Here is a 16,698-nt window from a genome sequence, read left to right on the forward strand (position 1 = left end):
AACTCACAGATTGAACCTGGGTCTCCTGCACTGCAGGAGGGTTCTTTACCATGTAAGCTACCAGAAAGGCCCCAAGGGAGATGAAGTGGTGCCTTCTCAGGTCCACACTGGGAGTACAGGGGTGCCAGCCACATTGCCCCAGTCAAACAATCTTAGGGCATGGACAGAACCCTCCTAATGCTGGAAAAACTGTGTTTACATTCTAGTGGAATTCAGCATTGAGCCCTCACACCATCAGTAAGTGGTCAACACTGGAACACTTATGGGAAAGGCTCGGCAACTTGCCTCTTGGAACATCATGAGTGTTCATAGCAAGGGACCACTGGTATGGATGTGGGCTTTTTAGAAGAAAGAATGCAAATGTATCACATCATACTGGAGAACATCCAGCTTTTCTCGATGAAAAAGTCTTAACTAAATAAAGCTTATCACAGTGCTTGGTAGCCACCCCCAGGGCTGTCTAGTTCCCTCACAGAGATTAACTCTTCCTTTTCCTCTCCCATCGCTCTTCTGATGTGCATGGAAACCACGAGTGCTGCTTGACAGACTGACATACAGGTTCACACACTCCTAAACAGAGAGGACACATTTGGAAGAACTAATTTTATGGTTCACGATTGGATTGCATTTTAATTCAATACTCTTATGCTCGAGTAGGAGAATCAAATACCCTTTACTAGCGTCAAGTTAGTACTGGACAAATCATTGTTTGGCTTAATGTACATGCTTTAGTTTCTGACACACAGATTATAAAGACTTTTAAATCCAGAGCATTCTGGCTGAAAAATAGTGTCCAGGCCTCTCCAGCAAGGTCTTATGTTACCCCACATGCCATGTAATTCTCTGTGATTCACAAGAATCTGTAGAGAGGAGGGGCATTAAAGCAGATGAACACACGCCTAGGTCTAGTCCTCAAAGCTCTGAAGCATCATTTGCTGGTCACCTCCATTGATCCTGGCTTGTCTGAGTGCTTCTCTGAGATTAAATAGCTCACATAGACAGTGAATAGTGCTCAGGACCCTCTCATCTACAACCACAAGAACTGACCCACTGCCATGCTGAACTACAAGCTTCTGCAGAAGAGTAATTCTGTTTTATCTGTCTACATCACCAGCAATTAGCACTGGGCTTGACAATGAAAATCTCTGAATGAAGAAGAAACTGACAAGTGCAGATATTATGTTGTCAGTTCTCTCAAGTTGAAAATCTGGATTCATGCTTCACATGTATCACAAGCAACAACCCATAGTGTTGGAAGGCAAAGGCATTGATTTTTAATGCCAATGAAATTAGTAATGAGCAATTTTAGCTCAAGATAACACTTCCTAGTGTATTTCCTCATCTACAAGCAGCTAGAATCAAAGTGTCCCTTTCAGTCATTAGGAAAAGGTTCCTTGGGCCTCACATTAATGCAGGACTATAACTAGTTGCACTACAAAATCTCCCCAGGGCTTGGTGCATAATCAGCACCATATGCTCTGCGTGGAACAGCCAAGGGAGCAGTTGAGTACCAGTTAGAAGACATCGCAAGGAATCCTGGAATGACAATGCTGAAACCAGCCCTAGGCCTGCAGCTGCTACCCCCGCCCCGCCAGAGCTCTTTCCAAAACTAACCTCCCTCTTTGTATTTAACCATGGCATTCTCCTTCAGTTCAGTTCAGTTCAGTCGCTAAGCCGTGTCCGACTCTTTCCGACCCCATGAATCGCAGCACGCCAGGCCTCCCTGTCCATCACCATCTCCAGGAGTTCACTCAGACTCACGTCTATCGAGTCTGTGATGCCATCCAGCCATCTCATCCTCAGTCGCCCCTTTCTCCTCCTGCCCCCAATCTCTCCCAGCATCAGAGTCTTTTCCAATGAGTCAATTCCTCACATGAGGTGTCCGAAGTATTGGAGCTTCAGCTTTAGCATCATTCCTTCCAAAGAAATCCCAGGGCTGATCTCCCTCAGAATGGACTGGTTGGATCTCCTTGCAGTCCAAGGGACCCTCAAGAGTCTTCTCCAACACCACAGTTCAAAAGCATGAATTCTTTGGTGCTCAGCCTTCTTCACAATCCAACTCTCACATCCATACATGACCACAGGAAAAACCATGGCCTTGACTAGACGGACCTTAGTCGGCAAATCAATGTCTCTGCTTTTGAATATGCTATCTAGGTTGGTCATAACTTTTCTCCCAAGGAGTAAGCGTCTTTTAATTTCATGGCTGCAGTCACCATCTGCAGTGATTTTGGAGCACAAAAAAATAAAGTCTGACACTGTTTCTACTGTTTCCCCATCTATTTCCCATGAAGTGATGGGACTAGATGCCATGATCTTCGTTTTCTGAATGTTGAGCTTTAAGCCAACTTTTTCGCTCTCCTCTATCACTTTCATCAAGAGGCTTTTTAGCTCCTCTTCACTTTCTGCCATAAGGGTGGTGTCATCTGCATATCTGAGGTTATTGATATTTCTCCCGGCTATCTTGATTCCAGCTTGTGCTTCTTCCAGTCCAGCGTTTCTCATGATGTACTCTGCATAGAAGTTAAATAAGCAGGGTGACAATATACAGCCTTGACAGACTCCTTTTCCTACTTGGAACCAGTCTGTTGTTCCATGTCCAGTTCTAACTGTTGCTTCCTGACCTGCATACAGATTCCTCAAGAGGCAGGTCAGGTGGTCTGGTATTCCCATCTCTTTCAGTATTTTCCACAGTTTATTGTGATCCACACAGTCAAAGGCTTTGGCATAGTCAATAAAGAAGAAATAGATGTTTTTCTGGAACTCTCTTGCTTTTCCATGATCCAGCGGATGTTGGCAATTTGATCTCTGGTTCCTCTGCCTTTTCTAAAACCAGCTTGAACATCAGGGAGTTCACGGTTCACGTATTGCTGAAGCCTGGCTTGGAGAATTTTGAGCATTACTTTACTAGCATGTGAGATCAGTGCAATTGTGTGGTAGTTTGAGCATTCTTTGGCATTGCCTTTCTTTGAGATTGGAATGAAAACTGACTTTTTCCAGTCCTGTGGCCACTGCTGAGTTTTCCAAACTTGCTGGCATATTGAGTGCAGCCCTTTCCCAGCATCATCTTTCAGGATTTGAAACAGCTCAACTGGAATTCCATCACCTTCACTAGCTTTGTTCGTAGTGATGCTTCCTGAGGCCCACTGGACTTCACATTCCAGGATGTCTGGCTCTAGACGAGTGATCACACCATCATGATCATCTTCTCTTACATGATTTTTCCATTCAAAACAAGGAAACACCATGTTTATATGTGTGGGAGTGTGTATACATAGAAAATGTGGCCTTTGTATAGTATAAATCATACATTTATATGGGGGCAATGTAAACAGCATTTAAGATAAAAAATTAAGATAATCTCTATACTTGTATCCCCTTTTTTGGATTTCCTTCCTTTTAGGTTACCAAAGAGCATAGCATTACCTAAGTTATACCGGAGGTCCTCATTGCTTTTCTATTTTAAATATAGCATCAATAATGGATATGTGTATACATATAACTGATTCACACTGCTGGACAGTAGAAACTAACACAACTATGTGCCAATAAAATTAATTAAAATTAAGATAATCCCACATGAAACTTTTTAACACTTTGATATTTATTAGCATGTTCAATAAAATATATGCTTGCAAAATATCTCTGCACTTCAGATGACTGACAGTTTTTCTGGGATTCAATGTGGTAAGCAAGATTTTGTTCTGATTTTTTATTATAATCAACATGTTTAAACAGTACACAATCACAAATGCTTCCTTCCATTCCAATAATACTCATCAATATATATTTAATGCAGTGTCTCTAATCAATCACCTACACCAAAGTATTATTAATTGTTCTTAAAAGTTTGCCTTAAAGGCTGTATGTTATGTTATGCTCATTGCTAAGTTATATCCAACTCTCTGTGACCCAATGGACTGCAGCATGCCAGGCCTCCCTGTCCTTCGCTATCACATGGAGTTTGCTCAAATTCATGCCCATTGAGCTGGTGATGCTATCTAACAATCTCATCCTCTGCTAACCACTTCTTCCTTTGCCTTCAATCTTTTCCAATATCAGGGTCTTTTCAATGAGTTGGCCTTCACATCAGGTACTGAAACTTCAAAGTATTGGAACTTCAGCTTTAGCATCAATCCTTCAAATGAATATTCAGGATAGTTTTCCTTTAGGATTGAGTGGTTTGATATCCTTGCTGTTCAAGGGACTCTCAAGAATCTTCTCCAGCACCACAGTTAGGAAGCATCAATTCTTTGGTGCTCATCCTTCTTTATAGTCCAACTCTAACATCCATACACGACTACTGGAAAAACCATACCTTTGACTATATGCACCTTTGTCAGCAAAGTGAGGTCTCTGCTTTTGAATATGCTGTCTAGGTTTGTCATAGCTCCCCTTCCAAGGAGTAAGCATCTTTTAATTTTGTGGCTGCAGTCAATGTCTGCAGTGATTTTGGAGCTCAAGAAAATAAAATCTGTCACTGCTGCCACTTTTTCCCTTCTATTTGCCTTGAAGTGATAGGAATGGATGCCATGATCTTAGTTTTTTAAATGTTGAGTTTTAAGCCAGCTTTTTCACTCTCCTCTTTCCCCTTCAGCAAGCAGCTCTTCAGTTCCTCTTCACTTTCTGTCATTAGAGTGGTATCATCTGCATATCGAGGCTGTTGATATTTCTCTTGGCAATCTTGATTTCAGCTTGTGATTCATCCAGCCCATCATTCTGCATGATGTACTCTACACAGAAGTTAAATAAGCAGTGCGAAAATACACAGCCTTGTCATACACCTTCCTCAGTTTTGAAGAAATCTGTTTTTCCATGTCTGGTTCTAAATGTTGCTTCTTGACCTACATACAAGTTTCTCAGGATACAGGTGAGAGAGTCAATTCCTAGGCAGGTTGATAAGAAATCCAGGGTCCCTGAGGAGGAGATAGGGGTCTGAAATTCTCAAGGAGGAGGAAAGGACAAATGCCCTTTTTCCCTTTCCATTCCTTAGTCTTAGTTACATAAAATGTTTTTTGTTTCTTTTTTCTTTAAGTGGAGAACTGATGATTACACAACAAACAACTCAGTTCAAACTCTACACTAAGCATTACATAACAACAATGTATCCTGCTTGAGGACAGCTTCTCCTTGAAAACCTTCTAACTAATCCTGCTATCTCAGAATGTATATCATGGGAGCGGCTCTGGTAAGATCTTTATATTGTTAGTTCTAATTCTGTCATATTTAAATGTGAATTATGGGAGTAGGTCTAGTAAGATCTTTACAACCTTGAGACATTCTTTTGATTTATTGTAATAACCAATTTAAAAAGTATATAACTCCATTGCTTAGACTAGCCAGGGCACACTCTTTGTTCCTCTTCTAATGTCTATGTCAGAAGCTTTCTCTATTCCTTTACATACTTTAATAAAACTCTGGTACACAAAAGCTCTTGAGTGATCAAGGCTGGTCCCTGGTTCTAAAGCGAAATCTTTTTTGGAGATCAGGAATCTGACACCATTTGCTGTAAGCCATCACAGGTAAGGTGGTCTGATATTTCCATCTCTTTAAGAACTTTTCAGTTTGTTGTGCTCCACACAGTCAAAGGCTTTAGTGTAGTCAATGAAACAGAAGTAGATGTTTTTTGGAATTCCCTTGCTTTTTCTTTGAGCCAGTGGATGTTGGCAGTTTGATGTCTGCTTCCTCTGCCTGTTTTGAATCCAGCTTGTACCTCTGGAAGGTCTTGATTCACATACTTTGAAGACTAGCTTGAAGGATTTTGAGCATAGCCTTACTAGCATGTGCAATGGGTGCAGTTGTATGGTAGTTTGAACATTATCTGGTATTGCCCTTCTTTGGGATTGGAGTAAAAACTGATGTTTTCTAGTCCTGTGACCACTGCTGTATTTCCCAAATTTGCTGACATCTTGAGTGGGAGGTTAGCAAAGAAAATAGTTTTGTATGATTCGACTTTAACTTTTTCTAGATCAGTGAGGATATTCTAGTTTATACCTGAAAATCACTTCTTAATTACAGTGACTCATACTGCCAACATGAGCTTTCTCGAAAGACCATTACAATGAAAGAAGAGCTAAAATAAAATCTGTCTGCTAAATTATGACCTAGAACTGTAGTCAAGGGTGGACTTGGAGGAAGGGAGCACTTGAGTCTGGAAGCTTCTCTTGGCCTGTGCACATGGTGTATACTGCCAGCGATCTTCTTCATCCACGACGCAGAGAGCACCCTTGGAGGGCACTAGGGTCCCCCCCGTAGCAGGCTCTTTGCATAGCTTCTCAATGCTCACAGCTTCAAGTGAGCCAAGTTAACTGGCCCTGAGATGGAATGTTGTGTCTGTCTGTGCAGAAGAACATGTGAGTGGGCACCCTAGGACTTTAGAATGGGAATGAGATGTGTCCTTCTTGTGAACCAGCTGTTATCATGGACAAGGTACTCAGTCCCCCTGGAACCAGCTGTGGACAGGCTGGATGGTGGCCAGCATGGTCTTTGTTGCTCAAAGCCACTCTCTTTCCCTGAGGCTCGGGCTGCAAGTGGCTACTCAGGCCCTAGACCCAGGGAGGTCCCAGTTTGCTGACATAGTTTCAGGAGATATGGGAAGAATTTCAGAAGGAGCTTGGTGGCATTTGCAGTTGGAGCTGAGATTTTCAGGTCAAGGTAAGACCTGGTGCCATGGATTCATTTCTCTGCCCATTTTCCTGAATCCATCTGGAATGTGAGTAGTGTGCAAGTCTGAACCCCCCTACTCCCACCCCAGAGCAGCTCCCCGAGGCTCTGACGCTAAGAATCACCTCCTGCAATGACCCTTGTGGCTGGCCCCATGCCTCGGACACCCCAGAGTTCTGTGAACACAACTCAGCCTTGTGTGTGAGACTGCCTCCTCTGGGCGTGGCTTCTCCACATCACCCTGCTTGGTGGTCCCAGGACAGTGGTCAGGTTTGTTTCCACTGTCACATCAAGATCCTTTCAGCTCTGAAGGATGCTCTGTCATGACCACATTTACAAATCAAGGGGGGCTGCAGAAAGGGTTGGTCTGGGGATCCTGTGAGTTTTTACTAATACAACTCCTAGTGTGTGCTAGGCACAAGGCTACAAATATGCATCCATACTATATTATTTAATCCTCAAAACATCACAAAAAAGGTAGGTACCATTGCATGTTTTCTATATACAAGAAAACTAAGATTAACAATCTTAAAAAAAATATGCCTAAGATGCGTTTTAGATCTGAGATATTTTAAAGTCCAATACACATAATGCTAGAGACCACTATCTCAAACCAGTTGGATAAGCAAATTGGGAAAAATTTGTATATATAAAGATATGTTAATATAGGTATATATCTGTATCTATGATATAGCTGGATCAAGATCCTATTTATTCCTTGCAAAGAAATTATTAAAGAAAATTATTTTTACCTTCAGAATATCTCCTTCAAACAGCTGGAAGCTTCGTGCTCTGAGATGGATCCCCTTGCCAGCTTCCGTTTCAATTTGATAGATACACTCATGGTTATTATCATAGTTTGATGGGAAATTTGGAGATAGCAACGTTCCTTCATTTCCTTTGACACTTGCTCCACATTCAGCTAAAATAAACAGAACATTAAAAAAAGAAAGAGGATTCAAAAGTGGAATTACTGATTGTAATAAATAAAAACTTTAAAATCATGGCAGCCCTCTTCTCTCTCAATGCATGTCTGCTGTTAACATATTGCTTTTATAGACTAACAACTTCTTTTCACTGTTTTACCAACTGGACAGGAAAGATATCCCCATTCATCCCATTTTCAAGATTTTCTTGTTTCTTTTAGTAGACTGCTTCTTCCTCCTATCCTGCCAAGAGTTCTAGGGGGAAACAGATAAGCCTGAACACTCTGACTGACCCCTGGGTGCATGCCTCTTTGAGCCCCAGCTCTGCCTTGTGAAGCGTCACTGCTGACCCCTACGTGCTGACTCCACAGTGATGTCCACATAGTTCCCCCCATCGGCACTCTGTGGCCTTAGTCTGGATGCACTTAAATGGGATTTTCACTATGGACCAGACCACTGAGTCCCCCACTGCCATGTCACAGTCCTGAGCCCGTCTGACTGTCTTGGGACAGAAGTCCCTTTGATGGCAGAAAATACATTCTTTTCCCCTTGTCCTGATGAAAGGAGAAGGCAGTTCACCTCTAGATCCAAATTTACATAAAGAACTTAAATCAGAGTAAAAATGAAAACAAATACAGCCCTCAACTTTCTGCCAAAGTCACCTAGACTAGTCACCAGAGAAAGTCACCTAGACTCTCAGCACCCATTTCCTCACCAACGAAAGTGAGCATGTTAGGCTAACCTCTAAAACTCTAAGTGTCCAGAATAGCCACAACAAGATAAAATTGCCCGGAGTTTGCATGTGTGTGTTTGCATATGTGTGTGTGTGTGGGCATGCTTGCATGACAAGAATGCTCCATGTGATTCTGCATGAAATATCAGCCACACTATGTGATAAGCACAGCAATTTTTAAAATTCCAACAAAACAAGCCTGAGTGTGAAGAGTAATGGTCAAGTTGGAAACTGAAAATAAGTAAAATGCCTGCACATAATGGGGGCGAGAGGGGGGCAGGGTTCACTTTAAGGAGGGGCCTCCTGAGGGTCACACAGCTTTGGCAATGTCCCCGGCATGCCCGTCTTCATAATCACAAATCTCTGACTGCCCAGTCTCTCTCTGACAATAACTGAAGTCCTCCTCTGTACCAGGAGTGGGGCTTCCCTGGCCTGATGATGGAAGGAACAAGCTGGAGATTCAGGATCAGCTCCAGACGATTTGTGCCCTTGAACCTCAGGATGCTCCCACATACGAGGGCCAGGAAGAGAATCAGGGAGAAAACACAGGAGAACTTGGTTCCCTTGCCCTTACCTTTCCCTCCAAAAGGACATAAAGGGAGGTTTTATGGGAAATGGAGAAAACGTTAAGAAAGAAGCACAAGTGGCCTTGAGGGCATGACTGAAGCAGGGTAACATTTGGGAGAACTTAGGTGATCTGGCTGCAAACACAGACTGGGCCAGACGGCAGGAGGTGTCTGGGGGTCATGGAACCAGGATCCCTGGAGAGCTTGGAGCACAGAGGTGACCTGATAGATGGCTGTTTGGAAAAGAGGACACACACTAAAAGAAAACAGTGAACCCAAAGATTCTAAAGGAAACAGTCATAGTGTGAAAATGGACATGTTAACAAATTCTAGAATTCCCAGTCTAGAGGGACACACTAGAAGATCAAATAAGTACTTATGATGCTGGGAAAGACTAAAAGCAGGAGGAGAAGGGTAAGAAAAAGGATGATGTGGTTGGACGGCATCACTGACTCAATGGATGTGAGTCTGAGCAAGCTCCAGGATATAGCGAAGGACTGGTATGCTGCAGTCCATAGGAGTTGCAAAGAGTTAGACATGACTCAGCGACCGAACAACAAAAGGGTCGATAAAAAGTATAAGACTTTGCCTGTCTAGGTACAGCAATCTATTCTTCTTTTGGTCTATTTGTCACTTGAACTGAATGCATTTTTATAAGTATTACATGATTAAATAAAGAAAACAATTCTAAGAGGTCAGTATCACTGCTAAGTCCATTTTACAGATGAGGAAACTGAGGCAGATTAATTAACCTGCTCAAGATCACATGGGGGCAGGCTGGATGGTTGACAGAACTGGGATTTGAACCTCAGGTGGTCTAGTAACAATCACACTACATTGTCAAAGTACAATATTTATTATTAATTATGCTTACAGATGTTAAGTAACCCACGAGGAACACATGTGAATGTGTGACTCCAAGAGTAGGAACATGAGGTGGTCATGACTGAGCATCTTAACATTCCACAAAATATCCTGTCATGGTACAGGAGCATCTGCACTGGGATCCTGTTTGTGAGGCAGGCTAATGACTTAAGTTTATTTCCAATTGAATATCCTAGTGCACAAAGACAGATGCAACCTGATTTTCAAATGAAAGAACTGGAATGTGTAAAGAAGACTAAGTGCTCTAAAGCCCAAGACTGTCCCATAGGAGATAATTGAGTGAAATATGACAAAGAGTAAAAAAGCAGGTGCTCAGAAACTTAAAGAATGCAAGTTATCAGAATTTCAGAAATTCTTTGAACTTGATTTCAGACATCCATTGCAAATCTCCATTCCCGGAGCAATTAAATGTGTCAATTTTAAGTTCTTACCATAATCCATTTAAAATGACTTTAAGATGCAAGGATATAATTTCCCGTAAAATGAATCATTGGCTCTTTTTTTTTTTAATTTTTATAAAGAACCTCCTGAAACTGTAATTAAAATTGAATTGTCATTTAGAGTTTTGTAATGGAACTAAACATAACAGTAAATGAAAAAAATAAGAGTCAATTGATTTTTCAGTTAATTCTTCTGTACAAAAGCATCAACCTGTGCAGGCTGTCTTGCAGCTCTGGGTGATGTAACAGAAGAGATGAGAGGCTTAAAGGACAACATTAATCAGTATTTCTCACAGCTTTGGAAGCTGAAAGTCCACACCCAGAGGATTAACCATATTATCTGTAAGTATTAATATTCAATATTAAGAGATACTTTATCAGGGATATTAATTTACTATTTGATAGTAATACAGTAGGTGAAAATATATGCTGAAATGGCAACTCACTCCAGGATCCTTGCCTGGAGAATCCCATGGACAGAGGAGCCTGGCGGGCTACAGTCCACAGGGTCTCAAAGAGTCAGATGCAATTGAATGATTGAGCAGGCATGCAATCTGCCTACTTACACTGATCTGGATTCAACTTCTGTTGCTGAAGACTTGCTCCCCTAAACACTACTGAAGCCCACAGCCCATCTCACAGGGACACGTCTCCACATAAGGAGTGCAGGTCAGGGCAGTTCTCAGCCCAGGTGTCCACTCAAAGTTCTGTTTATAACCAGGTGTTTAATAGGGAAAGGTAAAGCAGCGTGCTCATAATTCTCTTGGCCTTCCTCCAGGTGTGATCTTCAGAATGGATCTGCAGCTCTTGGCTAGAGATAGGCTATTCTTATTTCTATGATTTTGAAGGAAGAAAGATAGACACGGAGTGCCAATGAATCAAACTGTGAGATCAAGATAGGCACCTCTGAGAGAAATAACGATTGCTTGACAAACATTTACTGAATAAGGCCCAGAGGTGGATCTGGGCTAAGGTAGCCCCCACTGTAAAGGAAAGGTCAGCCCAGCTGGGGAGACAGAGATAAGAAGACAAGCTTATTGGCTCAGACAGTGATCCCAGAGGGTCCCTCTCTAGCCAGGGAGTAAGCAGGGTGGAGAGAGCCGCATGGAGGGGGCATTCAAAATGGGGAGGGGCAGTCTGGCAGAAAAGGGGGTGCACGCTGTGAGTAAGGAGCGGTGAAGAGAGAGGCCTACAGGTAAGAGAACCAGGCAATTTTGTGTCTTGTGCAGTGCATCTGTATGTGAGTGTAGGTGTGTGTCTGAGCTCAAGTGCACAAGTGAGCTGGGAGGGAAGTCGGAGGGTCTACCAGTGAATAACACTGACCCTCCCAGAGGCTGCCTCAAGTTCTGTTAATGGACAGGTGGGGGAGACTCTGAATTCAGACAGGTTACTCCGCGGCTGCGGCCCCCTGGGGAGCAGTCCTGGAGGCAGGGGCATCTTCAGGGTGTGAAGGTGAAGGGTTCTGTAGGCCTGGCAGAGAGGACCCCTGGGGGAAGTAGAATCTTGAGAACTACCACTATTCGGATGTGGAGAATGAGGGAAAGGAGGGGGGAGGACTCCCAGGTGCCACGTGAGTCACCTGCTGGGTTTTACTGCCCTTGGAAATACGGTTAGTCAGATGGACTCTGTTCTTTGCAGCCAAAGATGGAGAAGTTCCATACAGTCAGCAAAACCAAGACCTGGAACTGACTGACTGTGGCTCAGATCATGAACTTCTCATTGCTTAAAATTCAGGCTTAAATTGAAGAAAGTAGGGAAAACCATTGGTTCATTCAAATATGACCTAAATCAAATTCCTTATGATTATAGAGTGGAGGTGACAAATAGATTCAAGGGATTAGATATGGTAGACAGAGTGCTTGAAGAACTACGGAAGGAGGTCCATAACATTATACAGGAGACAGTGACCAAAACCATCCCAAAGTAAAAGAAATATAAGAAGGCAAAATGGTTGTCTGAGGAGACCTTACAAATAGCTGAGAAAAGAGAAGATGCAAAAGGCAAAGAGAAAGATATACCCAACTGAATGCAGACTTTCAGAGAATAGCAAGGAGATATAAGCAAGCCTTTTTAAATGAAAACACAAAGAAGTAGAGGAAAACAACAGAATGGGAAAGACTAGAGACCCGTGCAAGAAAACTGTAGCTATCAAGGCAACATTTCATGTGAAGAAGGGCATAGTAGAGGACAGAAATGGTAGGGACCTAACAGAGGCAGACGAGATTAAGAAGAGGTGGCAATGAAACACAGAACTATACAAAAAAGGTCTCAATGACCCAGATAACCAAGATGGTGTGGTCACTCACTTAAAATCAGACATTATGGAATGTGAAGACAAAGCTCAACATTCAGAAAACAAAGATCATGGCATCCGTTTCCATTACTTCATGGGAAATAAATGGGGAAACAGTGGAAACAGTGTCAGAGTTTATTTTGGGGGGCTCCAAAATCACTGCAGATGGTGACTGCAGCCATGAAATTAAAAGACGCTTACTCCTTGGAAGAAAAGTTATGACCAACCTAGATAGTATATTCAAAAGCAGAGACATTACTTTGCTGACTAAGGTCCGTCTAGTCAAGGCTATGGTTTTTCCTGTGGTCATGTATGGATGTGAAATTTGGACTGTGAAGAAGGCTGAGTGCCGAAGGATTGATGCTTTTGAACTGTGGTGTTGCAGAAGGCTCTTGAGAGTCCCTTGGACTGCAAGGGGATCCAACCAGTCCATTCTGAAGGAGATCAACCCTGGGATTTCTTTGGAAGGAATGATGCTAAAGCTGAAACTCCAGTACTTTGTCCACCGCATGCAAAGAGTTGACTCATTGGAAAAAACTCTGATGCTGGGAGGGACTGGGGGCAGGAGGAAAAGGGGACAACAGAGGATGAGATGGCTGGATGGCATCACTGACTCGATGGATGTGAGTCTGAGTGAACTCCAGGAGTTGGTGATGGACAGGGAGGCCTGGCGTGCTGTGATTCATGGGGTCGCAAAGAGTCGGACACGACTGAGCGACTGAACTGAACTGAACTGATGCATTACTACAAACAAAGTTAGTGGAGGTGATGGAATTCCAGCTGAGTTATTTCAAGTCCTAAAAGATGATGTTGTTAAAGTGCTGCACTCAGTATGTGAGCAAATTTTAAAAGCTTTAGCAGTGGCTGTGGACTGGAAAACATCAGTTTTCACTCCAATCCCAAAGAAAGGCAGTGCCGGATAATGTTCAAACCACTGGACAATTGCACTCACTTCATATGCTAGCAAGGTAGTGCTCAAAATCCTTTAAGACAGGCTTCAGCAGTACATGAACTTAGAACTTCCAGATGTACAAACTGGATTTAGAAAAGGCATACAAACCAGAGATCAAATTGCCAACATTTGCTGGATCATAGAAAAAGCAAGGGGATTAAAAAAAAAAAATCTGCTCACTGACTATGCTAAAGCCTTTGTGTGGATCACAACAAACTGTGGGAAATTCTTAAAGAGATGGGAATACCAGACTACCTTACCTGCCTCCTGAAAAACCTGTATGCAGGCAGGACAAGAAGCAATGGTTAGAACTGGACATGGAACTACAGAATGGTTCAAAATTGGGAAAGGAGTACAACAAGGCTGTGTATCGTCACCCTGCTTATTTAACTTATACACAGATTACATCAAGTGAAATGCTAGGGTAGATGAAGCACAAGCTGGAATCAATAGCCAGGAAAAATATCAACAATCTCATACATGCAGATAATACCACTCTTAAGGCAAAATGTGAAGAGGAACTAAAGAGCCTCTTGATGAAGGTGAAAGAGGAGAATGAAAAAGCTGGCATAAAACTCAACATTTAAAAAACAAAGATCATGGCATCTGGCCCAATCACTTCATGGCAAATAGATAGGGAAAAGGTAGAAACAGTGACAGACTTTATTTTCTTGGGCTCCAATATCAATGTAAATGACGACTGAAGCCATGAAATTAAAAGATGCTTACTCCTTGGAAGAAAAGCTGTGCCACAACTAGACAGCATGTTAAAAACCAGAGACATCACTTTGCTGACAGAAGTTTGCATAGTCCAAGCTACGGTTTTTCCAGTAATCATGTATGGATGTGAGAGTGAGACCATAAAGAAGGGTAAGTGCCAAAGAACTGATACTTTCAAACTGTGGTGCTGGAGAAGATTCTCGAGAGTCCCTTTGGACAGCAAGATCAGACCAGTGAATCCTAAAGGAAATCAATCCTGAAGGTTCATTGGAAGGAATGATGCTGAAGCTGAAACTCCAATACTTTGGTTACCTGATGTGAAGAACTGCCTCACTGGAGAAGACCCTGATGCTGGGAAAGATTGAAGGTGGGAGGAGAAGGGGATGACAGAGGATGAGATGGTTGGATGGCATCACTGACTCAATGGGCATGAGTTTGAGTAAACTCCAGGAGTTGGTGATGGACAGTGAGGCCTGGTGTGCTATAGTTCATGGGGTCACAAAGAGTCAGACATGACTGAGTGACTGAACTGAACTGAACTGATGCTGAAGCTAAAGCTCCAAAACTTTGCTGACCTGATGCAAAGAGCCAGATCATTGGAAAAGACCCTGATGCTGGGAAAGATTGAGGGCAGAAGAAGAAGGGGGTGACAGAGGATGAGATGGTTGGATGGCATCATTGAATCAACGAATGTGATTTTGAGCAAACTCCAGGAGAGAGTGAAGGACAGGGAGGCCTGGCGTGCGGCAGTGCTTCACGCAGTCGCAAGAGTTGGACATGACTTATTGACTGAACAATAACATGGCTATTCAAAGGTCTCTTGTGGCCAGATGGGCTGGAAGGAAATTTGGAGAGCAGCTGGTAAAACACAAGAGGAAAAATATAGAACAGCCTCAGCCCAAGCCACTGCGCTGTCTCAGTGCTGGGATGAAAGACCTAGTGTTGGAATCTTGCTAATTGTGCTGGTGGGCAAAGGTCTTAGGTTCTTAGCGTTCCCTTCTGTAGAATGGATTTGACACGTGCAAAGAGTTCAGAGCTGTGCTGGTCTCGAAATATTAACTATTACTTCAACCCCAGTTGCTCCTCATTTTACATTTAAGGCAGTGATGCAAAAACCCAGATAACAAGAATGAATCGAGATAAAATAGAATAAAGGCAAATAGAATATTATAATTGATAGACAGTGTTACATATGGGGAATAAATCTTCAACTTCATTGGGTTGGGAGTTTTTTCTCCAGATTTTAACTATCTTGTTCAGTAATTTCTAATTTGGGGTATATGGATTCTAGGCAATTCTGGGAACATCTAGGATCATCTAGAAAATTATTTTCTTAGAAAGTATTCCTTTTTCCTTTAGGCCATCTTCAAAACTGGCATCCAATTCTCAAATAAAATCCATAACCAAAAAAAAAAAAAGTGAGGACTACTGTTTTTGGAGAAAGTCAGATCATAGAAAGGTCGGAGATGCACCCCGGCAGGAAGCAGAGATGATACACTTCATGTTCATTTGTCTAATTTTTTATATTAAAGTCCTCACTACCTTATTGTCTATGCTACATTGGAACTCAAAAAGACAGTATTGACTTTTGAATCACATAATATTTCTAAATGATTAAAGAGATTCTGTGCTTTGGAAAAAGTATGGTGTACTAAGTTAACAATTCAGCATTTTTATGGGTTATGAAATTTCAGTTTCATAACTTGCCCACCAGGCTCTAGTGTATCAGCTGGTAAGAGGTGCGTGGAAGGTACCAGGGGCTTCTCAAGAACTCAGAAGGCTCACAGTTAAGGGGTCTGAGGGCCCTAACTAGACAATGCCATAATGCTGTGACATTAGCCATGCTTGGTAGCTCTACAGGACAGATTGCAAGCCCTTCTCATGCTGAGCAGCATTGCAGAGGGCAGGCAGAAGACACTGCCCCTAGAGCTAATGACTAAACTGGCCAGACCTTCAGCCAAGCTTTCGTGTTTAAACTCTGAGCACCGGATCGATTCTCTGCTGAACTCCTCACAGCAGCACAGGCTCAGGTTAACAACAATACACCTTTTGGAATGGGCATCCTGATTCCACAGTCTCAGCACAGTGCCTCGTGCCAAATACCTAGATAAAGATTCACACAGCTCTACAGAATGACCGCTTGAATTCCTCGAGAACACGTGGAGAAAGTTAATCCGGCATTAGAAATGCTAGCATGCCCACTTTGCAGGAGTACACACAATCCTCTAATCAGAGTGTAAAGAAACAACAAAACCAGCACTTTAAATTGTCACCAGGAGAGGCTCACTGCTTTTTAGCAACAGAATTCTTTAAGGTTGTGGTAATACAGCCTGCCTTCTAACTTTTTTTCTTTTGTCCCAGGTACACAGTGTATATGTTTATATATATCTTCTTCCTCATTACTACACTTGACACAGGCTTTAGTTTCACCCCCATTCAGTCATGAGGTTTTAGACCTGAAAGGGGCTGGCTTTGTCACTGAGGTAACCACAGCCCAGAGGGGGTCCCGTTCCCCTGCCC

The 16,698-nt window shown here is 42.6% G+C and overlaps 1 protein-coding gene across 1 annotated transcript in view; it reads right to left on the reverse strand.

The window, feature by feature from the left end:
• CSMD1 (CUB and Sushi multiple domains 1) overlaps positions 1-16,698 on the reverse strand; it is a 1,658,099-nt gene that overhangs the window by 348,210 nt on the left and 1,293,191 nt on the right. Inside the window, exon 22 of the mRNA XM_052661250.1 lies at positions 7,416-7,585. Coding sequence (XP_052517210.1) covers positions 7,416-7,585 — 170 coding nt within the window. The remainder of the gene's footprint in view (positions 1-7,415; positions 7,586-16,698) is intronic.

This window comes from Budorcas taxicolor, chromosome 24, assembly GCF_023091745.1.
Source record: "Budorcas taxicolor isolate Tak-1 chromosome 24, Takin1.1, whole genome shotgun sequence".
Classification (NCBI taxonomy): Eukaryota; Metazoa; Chordata; class Mammalia; order Artiodactyla; family Bovidae; genus Budorcas; species Budorcas taxicolor.